Source organism: Oryx dammah, unplaced genomic scaffold (assembly GCF_014754425.2).
Source record: "Oryx dammah isolate SB20612 unplaced genomic scaffold, SCBI_Odam_1.1 HiC_scaffold_4, whole genome shotgun sequence".
Lineage (NCBI taxonomy): Eukaryota > Metazoa > Chordata > Mammalia > Artiodactyla > Bovidae > Oryx > Oryx dammah.
In genome coordinates this window covers 54,567,243-54,592,155 of record NW_024070188.1, presented here as the reverse complement: position 1 = coordinate 54,592,155, position 24,913 = coordinate 54,567,243, and the positions used below count along the sequence as shown (strand labels likewise).

At 37.2% G+C, this 24,913-nt stretch overlaps 1 protein-coding gene across 2 annotated transcripts in view; it reads right to left on the bottom strand.

Annotated features, from left to right (window-relative positions):
• The window catches only part of LAMA2 (laminin subunit alpha 2), a 676,446-nt gene that overhangs the window by 466,810 nt on the left and 184,723 nt on the right, over window positions 1-24,913 (bottom strand). For both annotated transcript variants that reach the window (XM_040238873.1, XM_040238874.1), the window contains exon 4: window positions 1,300-1,542. In XM_040238873.1, the coding sequence (XP_040094807.1) occupies window positions 1,300-1,542 (243 nt within the window). The remainder of the gene's footprint in view (window positions 1-1,299; window positions 1,543-24,913) is intronic.

Here is a 24,913-nt window from a genome sequence, read left to right as displayed (position 1 = left end):
ATAGCTGTTTGACTCACTGCTTTTGACTCATTGTTTGGCAGATTGAGATCTCTGCTGAGAGCACCATTTAGAATTTTCTTCACACCAAACTGATATTTTTGAACATGAAATTGAAATATAGTGAGACACTGGGAGACATTCATAGAATAATAGTGCCAAAAGAGAGGGTGATCAATATACGTCAAAACTCTAACTTACTCCCAGAAGTGTTTAAAGAAATAATCTCAGAATCGTTGCGGTGGGCATGATAGTGTATGAATATGGATTTTTTGAAAATACAAATGTAAAAAATGATACTAGCTTCAAGCATGTGAACTGGTGAGGAGAGAATATTAGCCATGAGTATACACAGAAATGGACATAAGAAAGTAGAACAAAAAGAGCTACTAAGCCTTATATACTGAAGAGAGACTGATTAGGGAAATAAAACTAGAGATCTGAGGGTCTCTAGGTCTAGGTTTGAGTATTTGAGAGGGGGCTACTACCACCACCACCACCACCGACCTCAATGGTTATTGTTATTATAACAGCAACAAAAATAGTTAATGCCTGCAAAGTGACTATTATAATGTTTCGAATATTTTCATTTAATCTTGACAATCATAAGAAATAAGAACTACTGTTATTGTTCCTAGTTTATGGGAGATGAAACGGAGGCACTGACTACTTAAGGCACTGATTCAAGATCACACAACTGGTAAAGGTGAAGTCATGGTTTGAATCTGTGGCTGAAAAACAATGAATCAATTTAAAGTCTTAACCACAAGAAAAAAAAAAAGATGCTATGGAGAAGTTGAACAGATTTGAATTAAGCATAGAATAAGCAAAACTTGAACAAAGGAAAGAAAGCCCACTGCAGCCCTATGCGGCAACAGTAGAAAAACGCATAAATTATGAGTTCACATATGTGAATTATGTTTTCCAGAATTTATCTCTTTTGTCCCTATCTTCAGACTAGAGCACACAGATTTAAGGTTTCTTCTAAGGTCTCAATCCTTCAATAATTAGCAAGACTCACTGTCAGAAAAGTTTCCTTAAAATTAATCACTGACTTTCCAACTTAAGCCCATTTCCTCTTCTCTGATCTTTATTGGACACACAAGATATATACTAGATGAAGGCAATTAAAATTCTAATACCCTTCAGTTTTTCCTTTTTATTTAATAAGTTATTTTAAATGTACTTCTGCTAAATCCTATTTTAAAATCTCCCTGATATCAGTGACTGATATAGTCAAGTCTTCCTGACAGGCCTATTTTGCCATCTTAAATGTATTGAGGGTAAATTTTCTCATCTTACCTCTCCATTTTCTAAGGGGTGTATCTTGGAATAAAAGGAAGTGCAGATGACCTCATCATCTTTGGCATATGATGGTGGTCCAGTACGGGGATGAATATTGTAGAGGGTTAGGCACTCAGTGTCCGTCACAGCATGATACTGCCAGGGCTTGTAATCAACATCATCCAGTGAGCGTTCCAAAATCCAGTTTCCAGGCCGAGGGGAGTTAGCTGCTTTCACAATCACATACGCAATCTGGAACACCTAGGAAGTGTGACAACAACAACATGTAACTCTGAATTTCAAAGTTTCTCACTGCTGTTGCTGCTGCTGCTAAGTCGCTTCAGTGGTGTCCGACTCTGTGCGACCCCATAGATGGCAGCCCACCAGGCTCCCCCATCCCTGGGATTCTCCAGGCAAGAACACTGGAGTGGGTTGCCATTTCCTTCTCCAGTGCATGAAAGTGAAAAGTGAAAGTCAAGTCGCTCAGTTGTGTCCGACTCTTTGCAACCCCATGGAATGCATATCAAATATAAGGCCTAAGGCTACAATAATTTTACTTCGGATATTATTCCATAATCCTATTATATTCCCTGGACTTTCCAGGTGGCTCAGTGGTAACGAATCCACCTGCCAATGCAGAAGACACAGTTTGATCCCTGGGTCAGGAAGATTCCCTGGAGAAGGAAGTGGCAGCCCCCTCCAGTATTCTTACCTGGAAAGTCCCATAGATAGAGGAGCCTGGCATGCTGCAGTCCATAGGCTGCAAAGAGTCAGAAGCTACTTAGCCACTAAACAACAACAAAATTGTTTCTCTAAATATATTTTTACAGTTACATGTCCATATTTAATACCTCTTTACTAAATGATATGTTCCATTTTGACACCCATGACTTTAAAAGAAATGGATTAAAATTGTATTTTAGTTCTCCAACAACTCATTAACATCATTTCATCTAATTTTTGAAGTTCCATTGTAATCACAATCACTTACAGTATTTGGTACATACCAATTTACTCACATTACTCTGTTGGAGATTAGGAGTTAGAAATTCCATGTGTGACTAGTGCTTGATAGTTTAGAAAACAGTTACCTGTATCACCTAATCCTCAGACAAGTACCATTTAGATGGCATTACTGTGGTACAGGAAAAAACAAAAAACAAAACAAAACATAGCACTTTAAAGGCACAGTCCTGTATTTAAATTGTGATCCCAACATTCATGTGACTGACTTCGTCAACTCTCACTCCCCTTTCTGTTAATTAGGGTCAATAATAAGAACACTAAGTATACAACTGAGAGACAGTTTAGACTAAATGAAATAATGTACGCAAAGTACCTAGCAAAGGACTTGGCTGTAAATACTCAGTAAGTGTCAATTCCTCCACATTCCCAAATAGAAAATAATGGAGACGAAATTCTAGTACACTCAGCAGCTGTTTGAAATTGGAATATAGTAAATGAAGGGTTTCTGTACCTTCTGTATAAGAGATAAATATGTGTTAAAGAAAAGGAAAATAAAGGCATCAAGTTACTACAAGTCAACAGAGTGACCACTGAGGGGAATATGGCAATCCTCTGCTTTCAAATCTACATAATATCTGAACACAAAGAAAATAAATATTCTAGATGTTTTGTGATGGAACATATGTGCATCTTTACGAATCCAATCCAAAAGTCCAAAAGAACAATGCATAAACATTACTGAGTGACAGTTTTTGCGATGTCCTAGGTAGAAAGATAAATATAAGGTAGTTTATATAGTTCCACCATCTATGAGTTAATAATATATTGCAATAATGAGATATATGAAAGGTACACTAGTAAAAAAGCAATAGTATATGTCTTTCCTGGGTCGGGAAGATTCCCCGGAGAAGGAAATGGCAACCCACTCTAGTATTCTTGCCTGGAGAATTCCATGGACAGAGGAGCCTGGCAGGGCTACATTCCATGGGATTGCAAAGAGTCAGACACAACTGAGCAACTTTGTTTCAAGGTATAGTCCCACCAGCTATGAGTTGATAATAAATTGCAATAATGAGATACATTAAAAGTATGCTAGTAAGAAAGCAATAGTATGTGGTCTTTTTAGTACATTAAGTGAGACACGGGGAGTTTGCCAACCCTAAATTCTGGGTGATTGGGGTCAATGAAAAGATACAATTGAAGGAAAAACCTGTTAAAAGATGACTAATGGGTCTGTTTAGAGGGGAGCTTGAAAGTAATGTTCTGAAAATATACCTTATCTGCTTCATAGTTTTGACATGAGACTTTCAGGAATACATGCACACTGTCTATGACAAACTCTAAGGGATTGAATTTAAAAATATAAAAAGTTCATACTTAAGATGAAAGAGGTGACTCAGATGCTGGTCTTTTGAGACCCTTACTGGAACGTGAGCATTTCTATCTGCGTGCACTGAGGGGAAAATCATGAGCCATTTAATGAGCAAAAGTAGGGATACCATCTGCCTCTTACGCTCAGTTAAGGAAATACTGGTAGTTAAAATACTGAAATACTTCTGTACTTGGTAAATAACTGCTGTCCAAGCCTCCCAAGTGCCTTCTCTTTCTAGAGAACATCTGGGTAACCTAGGGATTGCAAGGAACAGCCAAGACACCTACTCTGATTAGTCTGGGCTTTGACCATTCTATTTTATGTATTATCACTCCATATGGGAAATATTATGAATTTTTATTTACAGAGGTATATAGGTAACTGTAGACAGACATGTATATATACATATGAATTTGTAATTATTGGGATACACTTAGACATTTTGGGGAAGGGCAGACATGGACATATTTAAGATGTGACCTATGGGGTTTGGGGATAAGGAGTCAAGGAGAGAAAAAGAGCTTTAAAATTCTTCTACTATCCTGCTATACTAATTGCATTAACATAAATGTCTCAGTTTTTAATAAAATTATTTTTAAAGTAAGGAAATATTTTTAAAAATAAACATCAAAGAAAGGACAAGAGTGGGAGTAAGATATGACATACTCTATCAATCCTGTGCCCACATGCATGGTCAGTCACTCAGCCATGTCTGACTCTTGGCAACCCCATGGACTGTAACCCTCCAGGTCCCTCTGTCCATGGGATTTCCCAGGCAAGAATACTGAAGCAGGTTGTCATTTCCTCATCCAGGGAATCTTCCCAACCCAGACCCAGGGATGGAACTCCTGTCTCCTGCATTGCAGGTGGATTCTTTGCCACTGTACTACCTGGGAAGCCCCCAATACAGGTTATGTGGGCAGAAAAAAGATGTACAGAAGCCAACCAAACCTAATCTAGAGTAATTGCTATTTCTGTATTTTTAGGTGCTATTCATTATGGATTATCTCTCTTAGACACTCTGTATTCAATACATACACATGGAATCTCTTTAAAAATGAATTCACTAAAAGGCAAACCCTACTGAATAATCTGATAGAACACAGAAAGATAGTTTTTTCTATGAAAATCTGATACACTAATTTTTGGTAAATTAAATTAAATGCTCCTAATTTCTGGTAATTCTAAATTATTCATAACAAAAATCTGTAAATGTAAAGAATATAAATAACTAAATTGTGAGCTCCTAAAGGGCAGAGGTGCTATAATCTTTAGTAAAATTCTTTTGAAATAATGTATATTTCACATTTATTAGTTTTAATTGAATAATCAAAACCAGTGTACATGCTTCCATATGACTTCTTACTAGATTAATACTATTCTTTCTGTTTGTTAGAACTTGAATTCCAGTCAACCAGCATATTTTGTCACTTGCAGGCACTAAGACATAACATTTCTTGCATGTTCATTCAATTAATATCTCTATGAGTTGAGAAAATTTCTTAAACTCTTTTACCCTCTGTTTCGTAGTGTACCTTTTTCAAAGTAAGAACCATGGAAGAGATAATAAAGTACTATGTGCTCTTTGGAAAAAAGAATCTCTATAAATGTTTTTAATTAGCAAATTTCCATCCAGAAAAAAAAATGCACAGAGATTTTTTTTTTAGTGGAAAACCAAAAGAGAAATGTCAAAGCATAATTACAGATCGCAGGTACAAATAAAATAAAGATACACTGATGTATAGATAAAGAACTTTGTTTAGAAACAACTCAGCAAGCAAATACAGGAAAAGGCCAAATTGTCTTGGAGCTACAACATGGATTTATGACTTCAGAGCTTCTGTGTTGGCTTTAAAAAAGAAGTTGTACTAGAAACTGCACAGACTCTTTCTATAATTCAATATAACAGCCAGCATTAAGTGACATGGAAAAGCAGTCATTGCCTTCAAGAATATTAAAGTCACCTCATTTCAAAATAATATCTTTCTTTCATTTATTTTCTATGGCTTCTTTCACATTTCATGCAAAATTAATTAAATTAGTTGGCATGTAGTATTTTGAATAAAGTTTTTAAAATGTGGTAGACAGCATTATTGAAAAACACAATGAATAGAAGTATTCTTTGAAGGTGTCAGAAAAAGATTGTAAAAATTCTAACTGAATTTCTAAGTATGCCAAATTTTTAATAATTCTAACAGAATAATTCTCTAGTGTACCTATGTTACTTTAATTAATTCTGCCTTGTGTTTTCAGCATAAAGACTCTTCAAAACCACTAGTTATAAAATCTTATTTCCAGGTGGGAAAAAAAAAATCTGTATGGGATGCAACAAGGCAAGCAAATACCTTATGATAAGCACAAAAATACTAAGACAGCTAGGCTTCTATGAATCATAGATCTCAATGCACTATATCCAATTTTTTTGGTTGTAGGAGGGTACTTTTTACATTGGTGGCTAAAAAATTCCAAATAACTTTTGAAATAAGGCCAAATGTTTGACAGTTTACAGTAACATAGAGAACTTTCTATTTCACATTCCATTTGTGCATCACATAATAAAATATCATTAATCACAATCATATGTCACTAATGTAGCATTAAAGTAGATGTTCCTAAAGTGTTTAAGCAGAGAAGGCAATGGCACCCCACTCCAGTACTCTTGCCTGGAAACTCCATGGACGGAGGAGCCTGGTAGGCTGCGGTCCATGGGGTCGCTAAGAGTCGGACACGACTGAGCAACTTCACTTTCACTTTTCACTTTCATGCATTGGAAAAGGAAATGGCAACCCACTCCAGTGTTCTTGCCTGGAGAATCCCAGGGACGGTGGAGCCTGGTGGGCTGCCGTCTATGGGATCGCACAGAGTCAGACACAACTGAAGTGACTTAGCAGCAGCAGCAGCAGCAGAGTGTTAAGAACTTGAACTCATTTAAGGTGGAAATGGAAAGTAGTCTTTCTGAAGAATTCTTCAGTCCCCAAATAACAAGCAACCTACAATGACCATCATATATGGTGATTTTCCCATCTTTTTCACATGATTGGAGGAGACCTCACAGCCTGGAATGAACAGCCTAGGAGCTTTGGCCACTCTACACACTGTCCTAGGGCAGAATATATATTGGCTCATTCATAACCCATTTGGGTAAGTCTGATCTCCAGGATCAATTTCTAGCCCATGCATTGCTGGGTCTGCATTAAAAAAAATAATAATACTACTCTCTGTTATGACTCTCAGGAACCTACTTTATCCCAGTTCCTTTGCCCTCGGGAGAATCATGGATCTAGAAAAATGCTACCAAATAGTATTGTGTTTTGGAGATTTTACTGATACTTTTGAGTGTCACTGGAACAAAGTTAAAAGAGCTAGGCCACAGGAGGACTCCTCAAAGATGTACAAAGGACAGAGGGCCTCAGTTTCCTATAGGCTGAACGCCCATGAAAGACATAAAAGTATTAATGAAAACCACTCTCTCTGAGGAAATGAAAACCACTCTCTCTGAAGAAATAAAAACCACTCCCTGGAGAAGAAAATGGCAACCCACTCCAGTATTTTTGCCTGGAGAATCCCACAGACAGAGGAGCCTGGCAGGCTACAGTCCATGAGACAGAGAGTTGGTCACATCTCTGAAACTAAAAACAATCAAACAACTGGATATATACAGCCAGCACTATTTGCAACTTCTATCACCAGCCGTGGAGAGGGAAAACTGTTAAATGGTTCGTCACCATGAATGAAACGGCCACATTTTTTAAACATGAAAAACAAGCTTCATGTCATTCGTGTGTGTGTGTGTGTGCATGTGCGTGTGTGTGTGCGTCTGCGTGTGCGTGATCCCTGGGTTGGGAAGATTCCCTGGAGAAGGGAAAGGCTACCCACTCCACCATTCTGGCCTGGAGAATTCCCTTGACTGTGTTGGCCATGTTGGCACAGAGTCGGACATGACTAAGCAACTTTTTCACTTTCACTCTCTGTGGAAGATGGTACTTCATCTTTCTCACAGAACTTAACCTGAATTACTCTCTTCCATTTCTGTTTCCTAATTTGTCAAGAGAAAAACACATGGCAGTCTAACTTCTGCCACAAATAAGCTCTGCCTTTATCCCTTTATTGCTGTCTGTGAACTCCCTGTAGCAAATAGCTGTCCACATAACAAAACTGCTTAACTGTGAAAGAGGCTCGGCAATATTCTAATGCCTGCTCTTGCCAATGTTATGAATTTAAACATTTCCACAAACTTTGATGCCATCTCTGTTTTAGACACGTCTGTGTATTATTAGTTCTAGCATTATGTATGTCAGATACTCATTCATTTATACAGGTATGTTGACGTTCAGAAAGCAATGAGAACTATACAATGTCAGAACCAAAAAGGATCCTTGGAATCAAGAATTGCAAGCTTTGTACCCACTAGAATAATCTGGAAAGCCTTACGGAAATGCACACACACGTCTCTGTGTTTGAGTTGATAGTTCATATAATTAGCTGATCTTTTACCTGAGACCTAAAAGAAGGATAAATAAATTAAAAAAAAAAAAAAAACAACAAAGAGGATGAGGTGGGTACATTATTTTTTCTGGAAGGTCCATGGGAGTCAGCTGTAGAGGGAGAGTAGAGGTCATGGGCACGAGTACTCAGAGTGGCTGTCGTCCTGGGTCAAGACCAGCAGAAACTCACAAAAGCAGGTCTGACCAGAAGCAGGGGTGAGAAGTGGGGCTGAATGCAGCAAATTCATCTAAAGTCTGAGTTTAATAGAGGCTTCACTCAAAGACCCACCCTACCAAAACACATATAACCAAATTCTTTTGTTGTTGTTTAGCCACTAAGTCCTGTCCAACTCTTTGCAACCCCATGGACTGTAGACTGCCAAACTCCTCTGTCCATGGGGTTTCCCAGGCAAGAATACTGGAATAGGGTGCTGTTTCCTTCTCCAGGGATCAAACCTGTGTCTCTGCATTGGCAGAGCAACCAGGGAAAGTGAAAGTGAAGTTGTTTAGGCGTGTCCGACTCTTTGTGACCCCATGGCCTGTAGCCTACCAGGTTTCTCTGTCCATGGGATTTTGCCCTAAACAAATTTTTTGTGTGTGTGTATGCATGCTCAATCATGTTTGATTCTGTGACCCCACCAGGCTCCTATTTCTATGAAATTTTCCAGGCAAGAAAATTGGAGTGAGTTGCTAGTTCCTACTCCAAGGGACCTTCCCAACCTAGGGATTGAACCCCTGTCTCCTATGTATTTTGCATTGGTGGGCACATTCTTTACCTTTGTGCCACCTGGGAAGCTTAACCAAATTTTTACTGCCCAGCAAAAATTTCTTAAGCAATCACAGGAAACAAGTGGCTCACTATAATCTTAAAAATTACCTGAAGAGATCACTATACACATTTTGAAAATACTATTACTGGACCTATTGGATCAAGATTAAATAATAGATGTGAGAGTTGGACTATAAAGATAGTTGAGCACTGAAGAATCAATGCTTTTGAACTATGGTGTTGGAGAAGAATCTTGACAGTCCCTTAGACTGCAAGGGGATCCAACCATTTTATCCTAAAGGAAATCAGTCCCGAATATTTATTGGAATGCTGAAGCTGAAACTTCAATACTTTAGCCACCTGATGTGAAGAACTGACTCATTGGAAAAGACCCTGATGCTGGGAAAGATTGAAGGCAGGGGGAGAAGGGGACTACAGAGGATGAGATGGTTGGATGGCATCACCTACCTGATGGGCATGAGTTTGAGTAAACTCCGGGAGTTGGTAATGGACAGGGAGGCCTTGCGTACTGCAGTCCATGGGGTCGCAAAAAGCTGGACACAACTGAACGAATGAACTGAACTAAACAATAGAAGCTCTTAAATGATGCTTTAAATTTAAAAATTAAAGCAATTAACCTACAAATGATTTCAATTATTACTTTTTGGGTGAGTTTTATGTCCCTTGCAAATTTACACTTACTTCGATAAACCTAGGACTGGTGGGAAGTCCATATGGATAACCCCCTTGTCTGCTTGTCCCTTCAGACAAATTTACTGACAATAATTTCAAAGACTGAAATGATTTGTAATTGTCACTCAGTTATAATGTACAGGGCATTTATTCCCTTCCCCTCAGTGTACACACTACAGTTGCTGAGTGTGAATTTAATGAGTTGCAGGTAAGCAAATGTGCCATTTCACCTCAGGGTAAGTGGCTCCTCTGTTTTCAGAGAAACAGAAATACTTTGCCGTCAATTAAAACAGATTTTTTATACTCAAATTAAGCTCATATAAAGTTTATACATTTGAAAATGAATTACTCTATCATTATCTAATTTCTAAGAAATAATAATCTAACTGGATGACTAAAGATAATCTTCTGAAGATAAAATGTTCATTTGCTGAATTTGTTTTTTGAGAAGAGTTTTAATCAATGCCTAACTATCCATGGGAAAGTATTTGAAGGACAGCTCTACTTCATTATGTAATAAAGAAAATCTCAACCTCTCATTCTGAAAAATAACATGAGTTACTTTTCAGCTCTAAGTTAATATACAAATCTAAATCAATACAATTTTTATTATTAGTCCCTAGAACTAGATAAGTTTATTATAAAGCTGATTTGAAAACATTAACAAGCAAGAATAGTCAAGAGAACCTGAGAAGAAAGAGCAATGGATGCAGGAATATACTATTAAATGAAAAAAAAATCAACCTGGAGAAAACTCAATTATACAGGATGCCACAGTTTACTAAGAGGACCTTTTCAGAAATGATGAATCTGTGGTGACCACTAACGGTCAAAATGGCCACTAACGTTCCCAAAAGAGAGACACCTGGATATTTTCTGCAATGTAATGGAAAGATACAGCACCATCTATAAATTAATTTGCCAAAAATGTGAACCCCAAATCAGAGTGGGTCTCTACATTTAACTATCAGTTTACAGGAAATAAGGTATCTAAGGACCATGAAAACAGCACCACAGAGATACGATTAACAAAATTCAGGATGTGAGAACCTTTACTACCCAAAAAGTATGGCTTCTTCAAAAAACAAATTGCAAGACAATAAAAAATAATGAGGTTATAGATTAAGAGACCTTAAGAGAGATATCAAATAAATGCAGTATGTGACTTCAGGTACATCCTGATTTAATCAAATTTTTAAAGGTTGGAGGCAAATGTGATGTATTTTAATACTGACTGAATGTTTGTTAATATTAAAGAAGAATAATAGTATTTTTAGGTATGACAGTGATTTTGTTTACAAAAGAGCTGTAAAGTTCAGTAATATATACTGAATTATAGAGGATGTAGTGTTCTTGCCTGGAGAATCCCAGGGACAGCAGAGCCTGGTGGGCTGCCGTCTATGGGGTCGCACAGAGTCAGACACGACTGACGCGACTTAGCAGCAGCAGCAGCAGCAGCAGCAGCAGCAGCAGCAGAGGATGTAATATGTGTGGGATTTGCTTCCAAATAAGGTGGCTCAGACGGTAAAGAGACTGTCTACAATGAGTGAGACCTGGGTTCAATCCCTGGGTTGGGAAGATCCCCTGGAAAAAGAAATGGCAACCCACTCCAGTACTCTTGCCTGGAAAATCCCATGGACAGAGGGGCCTGTTAGGAGTCCATGGGGTCGCAAAGAGTCGGACACGACTGAGTGACTTAACTTCACTCACTTAATCTGGTGAGTAGGATGGGATATGGACAAATGTAGAATTGAAACAGGAAGGGCCATGAGTTAATTTTTACAGGTGGCTATCAGTTATGTGGGTCTAGAGTATTCTACTCTATACTTCTGTGTATGTTGGGAAATTATCATAATCAGAGCTTTTAAAAAGATTACTAATACATTTCTTTTTAATAAACAAATGACTGTCTTACATAATGATTTTACACTATTGGTAATTCAGTGCTTGCTCTTAAAAAGCAAATATTTGTTTTTAACAGTAAAATGTGTTTACGGTCTTAATAAATGATTAATTCTGATTCATACTGCAACTACATTGCATTCAGAGCTTAAGAAATGTATCTTAATTCTTTCAAATTAATTATCAACTCTAAAGGGCATTGCCAGCCCCAAATTTTAGTCCTGTCTTAGAAAACTAGGAACACGAATAAATAGAATCCACATTGCAATGAGCAAGGTCCTCCCTCAGCTTATTAATGCTTTTAGTGTTCCATGCTTCATTAAGTTGCTATCATTTTTAACAATGTCAGCTGCAGGTAAAACTCAGACAAGCATTTTCCTTCTCTTCAGCACTGCCCTTGACATCTATTCTCTCCACATATTTCTCTCTCATCTGAAACAATCCATGGTTTCAAAAGATTGACCTGCCTCCTGTGAACAAGTCATTGGCACAGCATGGCTTTCACACCAGCCACTGGTAAAAGAGCAGGTAGGCTGAGTCCCCCATAGAACACGACAGTCCTTTCAATGAAGCCATCACAGAACACAATATGGGTGTGAATCACAGACAATCAGAAATGTGACAGTTAAAAGCCTCCCTTCTAAAAATTATTCAGCCTGGAGAAATACCCAGCATTGCCTTTGTTTTTGTGCTTCTATAGTTACCAGGGTAAGAAGAACCTAGCATTCTTCAATTTATGACATTGCAGACATGAATGAATCACTCCAGTTCAAAGCATTTGGAGAATAATAGCAAAGATTTGTAGTAATGAGAAGAGTTGGAAATATAATGTTAACAGCAGAGAATAACAAATCAAAGACAGATGAAACTTTCTGATCTTGGCTCATGAATTCTTTCAACAGATCAGAGGCACTTAACACTTATTCAATTTTAGCTATTACAAATGAAATAGCATCAGCTATTTTCATGCTTATATACTGCCCAGCTTCCTTGTCCTTCTCTAGGGACTTTCTTAAGAGTAGTCTGTAACCTCCACTGTTTATCACCTTAGCATCTCTTCTCTATTTAACCCTCTACCGTGCATGCACCACTCACCACCCTACTTGAATTATTTTCAAAAGAGTTACCTGGTCAGAAAATACATGTTTTGTTTCTCCATCCTCATCTTCTTTGAAATCGCTATAGCCTTTGACTATACTGCTCTCCCCTATCTGAAATTCCCTTTATCTTTGGAAAAATGATATTTATTTGTAATTCAGGCATTTTTTTGAAAAAAGAAAAACATGTTTTCCTAAGATGATATTTTTCCCAAAATGGAAAGTAAACAATAGGAGAGGAGAGAGAGAAGACAAAATGAATATTCAGAAAAGAGCACTGTGGGGGGTGTGCCTGCTGTGGGTTATTTTCATTTGAGTTGATTGTTGTATCCCAGTATTCTATATCCTAATAATCTTTTCTTGGGGAAAGTAGCATTTTATTTAGTACCTAGTTTTTGCCAAGCACTTCAGCCTGCAGAAGTTTGTCTCTGCTAACAAGATTTCTATCAGGCAGGTAGGAACTGATTAGAAATTGAAATGAGAGAGTTAATGCTAATTTGTGTGGTACAAAGAATAATGACTCCTCAACAATGTCTATATCTTAATCCTTGGAACCTTTGTATACATTATTTTATATGTCAAAGGGACTTTTGTAGATATGATTTAGTTAAAGACCTTGAGATGTAATGATAATTCTGAATTGTATGAGTGAGCCCAAAATAATCACTGCTGCTGCTGCTGCTGCTAAGTCGCTTCAGTAGTGTCCGACTCTGTGCGACCCCATGACGGCAGCCCACCAGGCTCCCCCGTCCCTGGGATTCTCCAGGCAAGAACACTGGAGTGGGTTGCCATTTCCTTCTCCAATGCATGAAAGTGAAAAGTGAAAGTGAAGTCGCTCAGTCATGTCCGACTCTCAGAGACCCCGTGGACTGCAGCTTACCAGGCTTCTCCATCCATGGGATTTTCCAGGCAAGAGTACTGGAGTGGGGTGCCATTGCCTTCTCCGAAAATAATCACAAGGATCCTTAATGAGGGAAGTGAAAGAGGTGGGCAGAGTGATGGAACATGATAAACCTCCAACCCATTTCTGGTTTTGAAGATGAAGGAAGAGGACACAAGCCAAGGAATATAGTCAACCTTCAGAAGTTGGACAAATCAAGGAAATGAATTTCCTTCTAGAATCTTCAAAAGGGAATATGACCTTGTCCACATCTGACCTTAGGACAGTGAGGCTCATGTCAGACTTCTAACCTATTATAATGTGAGATAATAAATTTGTGTTAAGCCACTAAATCTGTGCAATCTGTTATGACAGCAATGGAAAACCAGTACATTAGGTAACTTGTTCCATTTCACATGACTAGTAAATTATGGATGAATTTTAGAGATCTAGTTTTTGTACAATAATAAATTTTGCTTTTGTACAATAATACATTCCACGTTTATGACTATTTCAAGTAATTCCTTCACACAGATATTTCCCATATATTAACTTCTTTTTTAATATAAATTTATTTATTTTAATTGGAGGTTAATTACTTTACAATATTGTATTGGTTTTGCCATACATCAACATGAATCGCCACGGGTGTACATGTGTTCCCCATCATGAAACCCCCTCCCATATATCAATTTCTAATCTAACCACATTCTCATGTCCCATTTTATATTTCTAAAAACTTAACATCTTTGATAACAACTTAATTTTGCTTTGTAAAAAATTAATTTTTCCCTTGTTTTAACATCAAAACTAAGGCTGCTAACAGTAGAAACTGTAGAATATTTTACAGATGTCTTTTAATGCCTAACATCAAAACTACAGGCTGCTAACAGTAGAAACTGTAGAATATTTTACAGATGTCTTTTAATGCCTTACACATAATAGATTATCAATTATTTTTAAAATTCAACAGAATGGGTGATCAAAAATGGAATGCCACCTCTGAAATAATTTAAGGAACCTCAAGAGTGATTTCTACAAGCACCTGAAGAGTGAACTTATCTAGCACCATTCAATATCAATAAGTACAGATGACATATCCTTCATCATTCCCAATTTCCTTGGGAACTGGTACCAAGATAACAATCTTATATATGTCTAACTCACATATTTTCCCTCTGAAATGAAAATCTGCAAAAAAGAGAATTCTGTTGGGTTTGTCAAGTGGCCTTTACCCCAGATTTTAAACAGGTGACTTAACTTGCCAGTGAAGTATGAAGAGTATAAATGAAATGAAAAATGAGAGATCTGCAGAGCCTGGTATCCTTTTGCCTAAGATTTTAAAATAAGGATAGATGCCACTCATTTAACTGTATGGACATTTTCTAAAGATTGAAAGCCAACAGTTATGACAAATATGTATAAAATGGTACCATTCCAAGAGGACATAGACAAAGTTCTTACAAAACCCACTCTGTAAATTCTTTGTTTTTTTTTTATCCTGCCTCAGTTCAGTTCAGTCACTCAGTCATGTCCGACTCTTTGTGACCCCATGAATCGCAGCACGCCAGGCCTCTCTGTCCATCACCAAATTCCAGGGTTCACCCAAACTCATGTCCATCGAGTTGGTGATGCCATCCAGCCATCTCATCCTCTGTCGTCCCCTTCTCCTCCTGCCCCCAATCCCTCCCAGCATCAGAGTCTTTTCCAATGAGTCAACTCTTCGCATGAGGTGGCCAGAGTATTGGAGTTTCAGCTTCAACATCAGTCCTTCCAGTGAACACCTAGGACTGATCTCCTTTAGGATGGACTGGTTGGACCTCCTTGCAGTCCAAGGGACTTGCAAGAGTCTTCTCCAATACCACAGTTCAAAAGCATCAATTCTTTGGCGCTCAGCTTTCCTCATAGTCCAACTCTCACATCCATGCATGACAACTGGAAAAACCATAGCCTTGACTAGACTTTGTTGGCAAAGTAATGTCTCTGCTTTTCAATATGCTATCTAGGTTGGTCATGACTTTCCTTCCAAGGAGTAAGTGTCTTTTAATTTCATGGCTGCAATCACCATCTGCAGTGATTTTGGAATCCCCAAAAATAAAGTCTGACACTGTTTCCACTGTTTCACCATCTATTTCCCATGAAGTGATGGGACCAGATGCCATGATCTTAATTTTCTGAATGTTGAGCTTTAAGCCAACTTTTTCAGTCTCCTCTTTCACTTTCATCAAGAGGCTTTTTAGTTCCTCTTCACTTTTTACCATAAGGGTGGTGTCATTTTCATATCTGAGGTTATTGATATTTCTCCTTGCAATCTTGATTAGATAGCTCTTGATTTTTAGTGAGTTAGATATGCACCAAGTCATCGTAGAACTTTGGTGTCAAGGCAAAAATGATTTATGAAGTGCTGAGCTGGATTTCCAAAGCTCCAAAAGAATCCATGGGGCCTAGTTAACACTTTGGGAATTCCACTGTCTTCTCTATGCTGCCTTCACAAATGTGTGTTTTACTCTGTCATCAAGTTTGACTGCTCATTGATTTTTCCAAACCTCTCCATGCAGGACTAATTAATTGGTTGCACCAAAGTAGAAAGTTTTTGTTGTTTTTTTTTAAACTCTCACCCCCTTGAGGAAAATCAAGTCTAATCAAATTACAACTCAGCACGGGAGGGAGGTAAAAAAGTTTAAAAAGTGACATAGAATAATTTTCTGACACTGAAATTCATCCAATTAAGCAGATTATGAATGTCACAAAAAGTCATGCTTATAGTTGTCCTGAAAAAGAGCAAATGGCTTTGGACATTTTCTGTAATACTACATGTCCTGCTGTGAACATTCTATCAGCCCTGAACATGATTAATTTATATAAAAGCCTTCACTAGAAAAAGCCTACACACATTTCCATTTAAAGCACGACAAAATGTCATTGTACTCTGATACTGAAATTGCTATCCAATAGAACATTTAATCACAATGTCTAGAAACAAATTGTAAAGAACAATATATCTTGGAGAAAGAGAAATAGTATTTCATCAATATGGAATCAAACTCTATCTCATTTATGATGCCCAAGGCATAAAACAGAATCCAGACAGCTTCTTATACAGTTTGACTGACTACAATTATTCAACATCAAATGATAAAGCTACAAAATCATCAAGAGTAAAATCTGACACTATAAACTGAATCTGTCTAAACAGCAGAGAATGGATGAGAGCAGAACATCCATACAATTCTACCATAAGCATATATGGAATAGAAACACTGTGAATAGAAACACTATAAACAATACTTTAATGAAGTGCTTCATTACTAAGCCAAGATTCCATTAAACCTAAACATACTGTGGATTTGGAGAAGGAAATGGCAACCTACTCCAGTATTCCTTCCTGGAGAATTCATGGACAGAGGAGACTGGCAGTCTACAGTCCATGGGGTCGCAGAGTCCGACACGACTGAGCAACTATTACACTCTACTGTGGATTACTGCAAAATAACTGCAGCTATTAGCAAAGCATTATAAGAGGTATGAAGACTGAGGAACTTTTTTCTTTTCCAGGCTTCATGTCTACAGTGTGTATAAATATGGTATTACAAATAGTGACCATGAACAGCAGGAAGTAAATACAGTTACTTATTGAAAGCAGATTTTACCATGTTGTGTGTGTGAAGGAGACCTTTTCCCATTGTTTGCCTTTTCAGCATAGCACACTATCAAGTATCAGGAAGTGAAAGAAATGAAGAATAGCTGTATGAGCACTAACAATTTTTAGTCTAATCCTTTGTGTGTCTAGGTCACTTTAATATAATAGTACAAACCAGAAGAAGGTCATGATTTGAATTGTATATATTATTGACATGGACAACACTTTAGAAAGACATCAAGTGCTTAAAGAACACAACATACTGGAATAACTTCAGGTAAATTTTTGCAGACTAAACATAAATGAAATTATTTAAATATAAACAGAATACATTTCAATGTCCACATTCTCAGTAATCTATTTAGAGGCTTAAAAGAATATATTCAAATGAGAACTGGGATGACTTGATTAGGAAGGATGGGAAAGACAGTTAAAATGCAGTCAAATTCACTTGCGCTAGTGTTACTCTCACCTTTTTGTTCCAAGATTCCTATTATGGATTCTAAAATTCTGTACTTCCATACATATTTTAAAGGCTCACATAATGATATATAAATTAGTTCACTGATTCATTTATTCTACAAATATCATTAAGACAAACATTATTTATTGTGCCAGCCCTTACCCAAAGAGTTGAAATACAGCAATGAGGATAGCAAAATTGTTCTCTCATGGGGATTATATGGGGATTCTCTGGTGGCTCAGAAAAATAGACAACACACCAGTAGTCTGCTGGAGCCAGCCTGCGCTGACTTTCAAAAGTCAATTTGGTAAAGATGTGGAGAAAAGGGAACTCTTGTACTCTGTTGGTGGAAATATAAATCAGATAAACAACATGGAGATTCCTCAAAAATTAAAAACACATGTAGCATATGATCTAGCAATTCCATGTCTGAGTATATACCCAAAGGAACTGAAAACAGAGTAATGAAGAGATATATGCACTCCTGTCTTTACTGCAGAATTGTTCACAACAATCAATATATGGAAACAACCTAAGGGTCCACTGATGGATAAATACATAAAGAAGAGATTTTATATATATATACACATACATACACATAACACACAATGGACTGTTACTTCTCCATGAGAAGGAAGGACGTCCTGCCATTTGCAACAACATGGATGACCTTGTGTACACATATTATGCTAAGTTAGAAACGTCATACAGAGAAAGACAAGTACTATATGATATCACTTATATATAGAATCTAAAAGAGCCACACTAGTGACAACAGAAAGTTAAAGGGTGGTTACCAGGGGATGGGGAGTAAAGCAATAGGACCGATGTGGTTTAAGGTACAAACTTCCATCACGTGGCAAATTAAATCCTACAGATGGAACATACAGTATGGTGAATGCAGACAAGATAGCATTATAATCAACACACTTACAAAGAAACTAGAATTATTACAACCACTCAAAATAAATGATAGTTATATAGTATGATAGAGATATTAATTATTGCCATGTCACTCATATCATTAAATATACATGTATGAAATTAACATGTACCTATCAAATTTACACAACATTGTCTGTCAAATATACTTCAAATTTTTAAAAAGCCATTTGTGTTTATCTCTTCCTAATTCCTTGTTTAGTGAAATCACGTTGGTAGCTTGAAATCAGTCCCAATGTGAGTATTTACACCATGAACGTTGGCCAACACTACAAATCAAGGCTTTTTTGTACCCCCAGAGAATCAACTGTTCAACATCTGCCAGGACTCCACTGCAAAAAAAACAAGATAAATGAATCAATAATGCAATTTTAGGTATGGATTTCTATAATAGATGATGATCAGAGAAAAGGTTTGAATTGAGCAGAAACCAGGGACATGACAGATGAAGCCACATCAAGATCCAGGGAAAGAGCATATAAGGCAAAGGAAATAGCACATATAAAGAGCCTGATGCAGAAAGGAACTTGATTTATCTCAAGAAGGCCAATGCGGCTAGACTAAAATAGCAGCAACAGATTCTTGTCAGTTATAATGTTGGAGAAGCACACAAGAGCCTGCAGGTTCGACAGGATGTGGCAAGAAGTGTGGATTCTGTTTTCTGTATGTCAGAAAATCATTATAGAATTTTGAGCAATGAGACAATAATATCCAACATATATTTTTAAAAGATTACTGTGACTGCTGCTTGATGAGGAGGTTACAAATAGGGAATGGGAAAGCAGGCAGACTAGTTAGGGGACTGGTCTAGTAGTCCAACTGAGAGATTATGGTGTCTTAGGTTAGGGTGGTAGTGGTACAGATAAGAAGTGGCCGAACTCAGGATACATTTTTCAATATTTTGCACATATTGATTTTTGTGAATAATACTGGTTGAGTTTCCAGAACATGGATAAGCGGGATGAAGCAAAAGGGATAGTCAAAAATAATTCCAAAGGTTTTTGTTTGTATTTATTTATTTGCCTGAAAAAACAGGATTCAAATGGGTGCTATTCCTGAGAAGGTATATGTTTGGAGAAAGTAAATTATCAAGATCTTTGTTCCGAACTATAAAATATGTGGTGTTCCACAGGAGATTCAAGTGGAGTCACTGGTTGAGAGAGCAAGACAGAGTAGTGTTAAATGGGTTACTGCCACCTGGAAAAGTTCATATCCTTCTTGTGCCTCATTTTTTTTTTCATATGGACAATGGAAATAATAGTACATTTCCATCACAAAATTGTGAAAATTACAAAGTCCAATACACATAAAGTTTTACAGCAGTCTCCAGCCCATAGTACATACTCATTAAAATATTAGGTAGCCATACTTTCACCCATTTCCTAGCCAAAACATAGAATATGTATGTATTCTATGTATGTATTCAGGGGCTTCCCCAGATGGTAAAGAATCTGCCTGCAATGCAGGAGACCCAGGTTTGATCCTTGTTTCAGGAAGATCCCCTGGAGAAGGAAACGGCTACCCACTCCGGTTATTCTTACCTGGACAGAGGAGCCTGGCAGGCTACAGTCCATGTGATCACAAAGAGTCAGACAACTGAGTGACTAACATTTTCACTTTTTGTTTTACTATTATGAGAAATAAAAAATGAAGAAAAGAGATTATAAATAATGCAAAGGTAGAAAACACTTTTTTTTTAATTTTAATTTTTATTTTATTTTACTTTACAATACTGTATTGGTTTTGCCATACATTGACATGAATCCAGCACGGGTGTACATGAGTTCCCAAACATGAACCCCCCTCCCACCTCATATCATCTCTCTGGATCATTCCCGTGCACCAGCCCCAAGCATCCTGTATCCTGCATCGAACATAGACTGGCGATTCGTTTCTTACATGATAGTATACATGTTTCAATGCCATTCTCCCAAATCATCCCACCCTCTCCCTCTCCCTCAGAGTCCAAAAGTTCGCTCTATACTAACACATATATATGGAATTTAGAAAGATGGTAATGATGACCCTGTATGCGAGACAGCAAAAGAGACACAGATGTGTAGAAAACACTTTTAAACTGATTTACTATTGAGGTTCATGACCTGTTTTGAAAGGTCATATTGTTTGCTCCCATGATACTGCAGGTGCCATAAAGTCTATGGTTTTCCTGTGATCTGGCTAGGTATTCTGTCACACTAATATTACCCCTGTACTTCACTGAGTCCACAACTTCTAGGAAGTTTGGAAAAAGGTAGTTTATGAGACTATATATTTGCTATTTAATTTTTAAATACCTAGATTTTCAAGAATATATAATTAAGGAAGATGCCCATAATGTAATATCCAGTTGAAGAAACACATAGTTGAAAGGAAGATAAAACTTATCTACAGTAGGCTACCAATTTAAAATGTATATGTACTTGTATGTACACATGTGTTGGTACATGTGTGAGTATGTACATGTGTGTAGAAGAGAACTGAAGGAAAATAAAACTGACTGTTATTGCTATTAACTTTTCTTATTAATAAAGTAGAATATATACATCAAGAAGTTAGTTCATGAGAAAAAACATCTGTAAGTATAGCCAAGCTTGCTTGAAACGTAGGTAAAAAAATCCTAATATGTACAATAGAGAAACAATCAACAGGAAAGCAGAGATAGAAAAAAGAAAATGTTTCAAGAATAACATTTTAAATTGTTCATTTAAACCATACTGGAAATAGTAAAATGAAATGATTTTGAAGAGATAAGGAAAAAGATGTTTGATGAAGTATATTTTTATGTTGTCATGTAGTTTACAAATTAATCTGGAGTGCAGAGTTTTAATGAAAATCAAAAGAATTAAAGATAGTCAATACAGTCAGTATTCAGATAAAAAAAGCTATTCCTAGGAAACTAAAAATAGACTTATTTAGAAAGGATTGTATATGAGTCCTATTTTTTACAATTTAAAATATTATCTACTTTGTGTTCCCCAAACAGAATTCTGACATTATATAATCAATAGATATGAATGTTTAACTATTTCTTGTTGAAATAAAACTTTTTTTGGAAACTTGAGAGTAGGTACCTACTACAGAAGTCACACATGATATCCTAACTTTATTGGGCATTTAAGAGACTTAGATTACTGAAAACCAGTGTTAAGTCTAAGAAGCTGGCTTAGCAATTTACGTTATTCCCGAGCAAGGAATAATTTATATAATCTTATTATAAAAGAGTGATAGAAGGTAATAACATAGCAACACAAAGAAGAAAGCTCAGAGACAGAAAGTGAAAGTCACTCAGTCACATCCAACTCTTTGCAAACCATGGACTGTACAGTCCATGGGATTCTCCAGGCCAGAACACTGGATTGGTAGCCTTTCCCTTCTCCAGGGGATCTTCCCAACCCAGAAATAGAACCCAGGTCTCCTGCATTGCAGGCGATTCTTTACCAGCTGAGCCATGAGGGAAGCCTGAGAATACTGGAGTGGATAGCCTATCCCTTCTCCAGCAGAGCTTCTCAACCCAGGAACCGAACTGAGGTCTCCTGCATTGCAGGCAGATTCTTTAGCAACTGAGTTATCAGAGAAACCGAAGGATTCAACAAAGCCATGAGTTTACTCATCAGCTATTTACTAGGCAACTATTACTGTCAGTCACCAATATCCACAGATCCTAGACAGTAATGAAAATTTGTAAAGGAATTACCAAAAATGCTTACATATTTCTATGTTTAAATAGTATCATATGCAATTATGACTTTTAACCCAATCATTCAGTATACATTTTATTTCAAGTATAAAATATTATTTTGTCAAAGGTTGTTGTTGTTCACTCAGTCATATCCAATTCTTTGCAACCCCACGGACTGCAGCACACCAAACTTCTTTGCCCTTCATCAACTCCCGGGGCTTGCTCAAACTCATGTCCATTAAATCCGTAATGCCATCCAACCACCTCATCCTCTCTTGCTCCCTTCTCCTCCTGCCCTCAATCTTTCCCAGCATGAGGGTCTTTTTCAATGAGTCAGCTCTTTGCATCAGGTGGCCAGAGTATGGGAGTTTCAGCATTAGTCCTTCCAATGAATATTCAGGACTGATTTCCTTTAGGATGGACTGGTTGGATCTCCTTGCAGTCCATGGGACTCTCAAAGAGTTTTCTCCAACACCACAGTTCAAAAGCATCAATTCTTCAGCACTCAACCTTCTTTATGCTCCAACTCCTACATCCACACATGACTACTGCAATAACCATAGCTTTGACTAGACAGATCTCTGTTGGCAAAGAAATGTCTTTGCTTTTTAATACACTCTCTACGTTTGTCATAGCTTTTCTACCAAGGAGCAAGCATCTTTTAATTTCATGGGTGCAGTCACCACCTGCAGTGATTTTGGAGCCCAAGAAAATAAAGTCTGTCACTGTTTCCATGGTTTCCCCATCTATTTGCTATGAAGTGACAGGAAACAGATGCCACGATCTTCGGTTTTTTTTAATGTTGAATTTTAAGCCAGCTTTTTCACTCTCCTATTTCACCTTCATCAAGAAGCTCTTTAGTTTCTCTTCACCTTCTAAGGGTGGTGTCATCTGCATATCTGAAGTTATTGATATTTCTCCTAGCAATCTTGATTCCAGCTTATGCTTCATCCAGCCCAGCGCTTCTCATGATGTACTCTGCATATAAGTAAACAAGCAGAGTGACAATATACAACCTTGAGGTACTCCTTTCCCAATTTGGAACCGGTCTGTTCCATGTCTGGTTCTAAGTGTTGCTTCTTGACCTGCACACAGGTGTCACAGGAGGCAGGTAAGGTGGTCTGGTATTAAACACCATCTCTTTAAGCATCTTCCACAGATTGTTGGGATTTGTCAAAGGTATCACCATGTTTTTAGAAATATTTTGATTGATATGCATGACTTTTCAAAACCCCAACTATTTTATATACAGGTCAAAAAAGTTTATAATAGATCATTGTTTCCTAACAAGTTGTTTTAGCACATTAACCTTCATTTTCTATATTTAACAATGATACAACAAAGCATGTCATTTTTTCTGTTTAAAAAATTATACTTTATGTACCTTCAGAGATACTTCTTATGTAAAATTCAGAGTATGGAATTCTATTTAATGTAAGTACTGTGCTATATGCTTAGTCGCTTAGTTGTGTCCAGCTCTTTGCGACCCCATGGACTGAAGCCCACCAGGCACCTCTGCCTATGGGGATTTTCCAGGCAAGAATACTGGAATGGGTTGCCATGCCCTCCTCCAGGGCATCTTCCCAACCTAGGGACTGAAACCAGGTTTCCAGGCATTGCAGGCATTCTTTTACTGTCTGAGCCACCAGGGAAGCCCTGGTGTAAGTAAGCACTAAGAACTTTAAAAGCTATGCTGATATGCAAATATTCAGGCAGGCTTTCATTGTGATTACAGGAGAGAAGTTTAAAAGCCCTTCCTTAGGAAAATCAATGAATAACACTAAAAATGAAGAAATAAGGATTTAAACTTCTAGAAGTCATTTTACCAAACTGAATCAATGATAATCTTTTTCAAATCTTCTAGCACTGCGTTTAGTCTATTACAGTTTTAACTGTCCAATGAACATATAGAGGTCCATGAACTTTGCATGATTCCTTAAATGAAACATATTTAAATTGAGCAATGAATAGCATTTAATAATGCAATAACTGCCATACACGTGCCATTTTACATGCAAATGTATATGGTATACAGAGAAGTTCTATGCTCTTAATTACTCTAAGATTCAGGTAAGGAATTAAGTTACATGAATGTCTATTGGGAGTAAAGAAGGCAGGCTCTGAAAGCAGAACTGGGTTTGGACTCTGGCTCTATTCTTGCCAACTGTGAAATTTTGATCAGGCTACTACATCTCTCATCTGTAATAGTGTCTTATAAAGTTGAAGGTGACCCAGGTAAAACATTTTGCCCCATGTCTTGGACAAAACAGGTTTGCAAAAAGTACCAGTAGTAACTCCCTAGATAAAAATGCCTCCGCTGTATTTCTAAACACAGGTACTCTACATATTATATTATATTATAAAATTATTTATATTATAAAGAGCATAATTTATACAAATAAATTATGATACACAAAACAGTTGATGTCCTAACTGACTCAGATTTATCATAGGCCTCTTATTGATGACACATTTCAGCAACATGAACAAAACTCTTTTATCTGTCATTTTTCAAGAGTCTCAAATTTTACATGGGCACTCTTTATAGCTATTCTTTCCAACAGCATATGGTCTAAACTTTCTCTCTGAATTATCACAAGAAAGATTAAAAACTGTGAAAGAAAATCTGAACCATTATCACTTCACATCATTGGGACGGCAACTCTCAAGAAAAATGCAGAAAATAACAAGGGTTGGCAAGGGTATGCAAAATGAGAAACTTCATGTACTGTTGGGAATACAAAT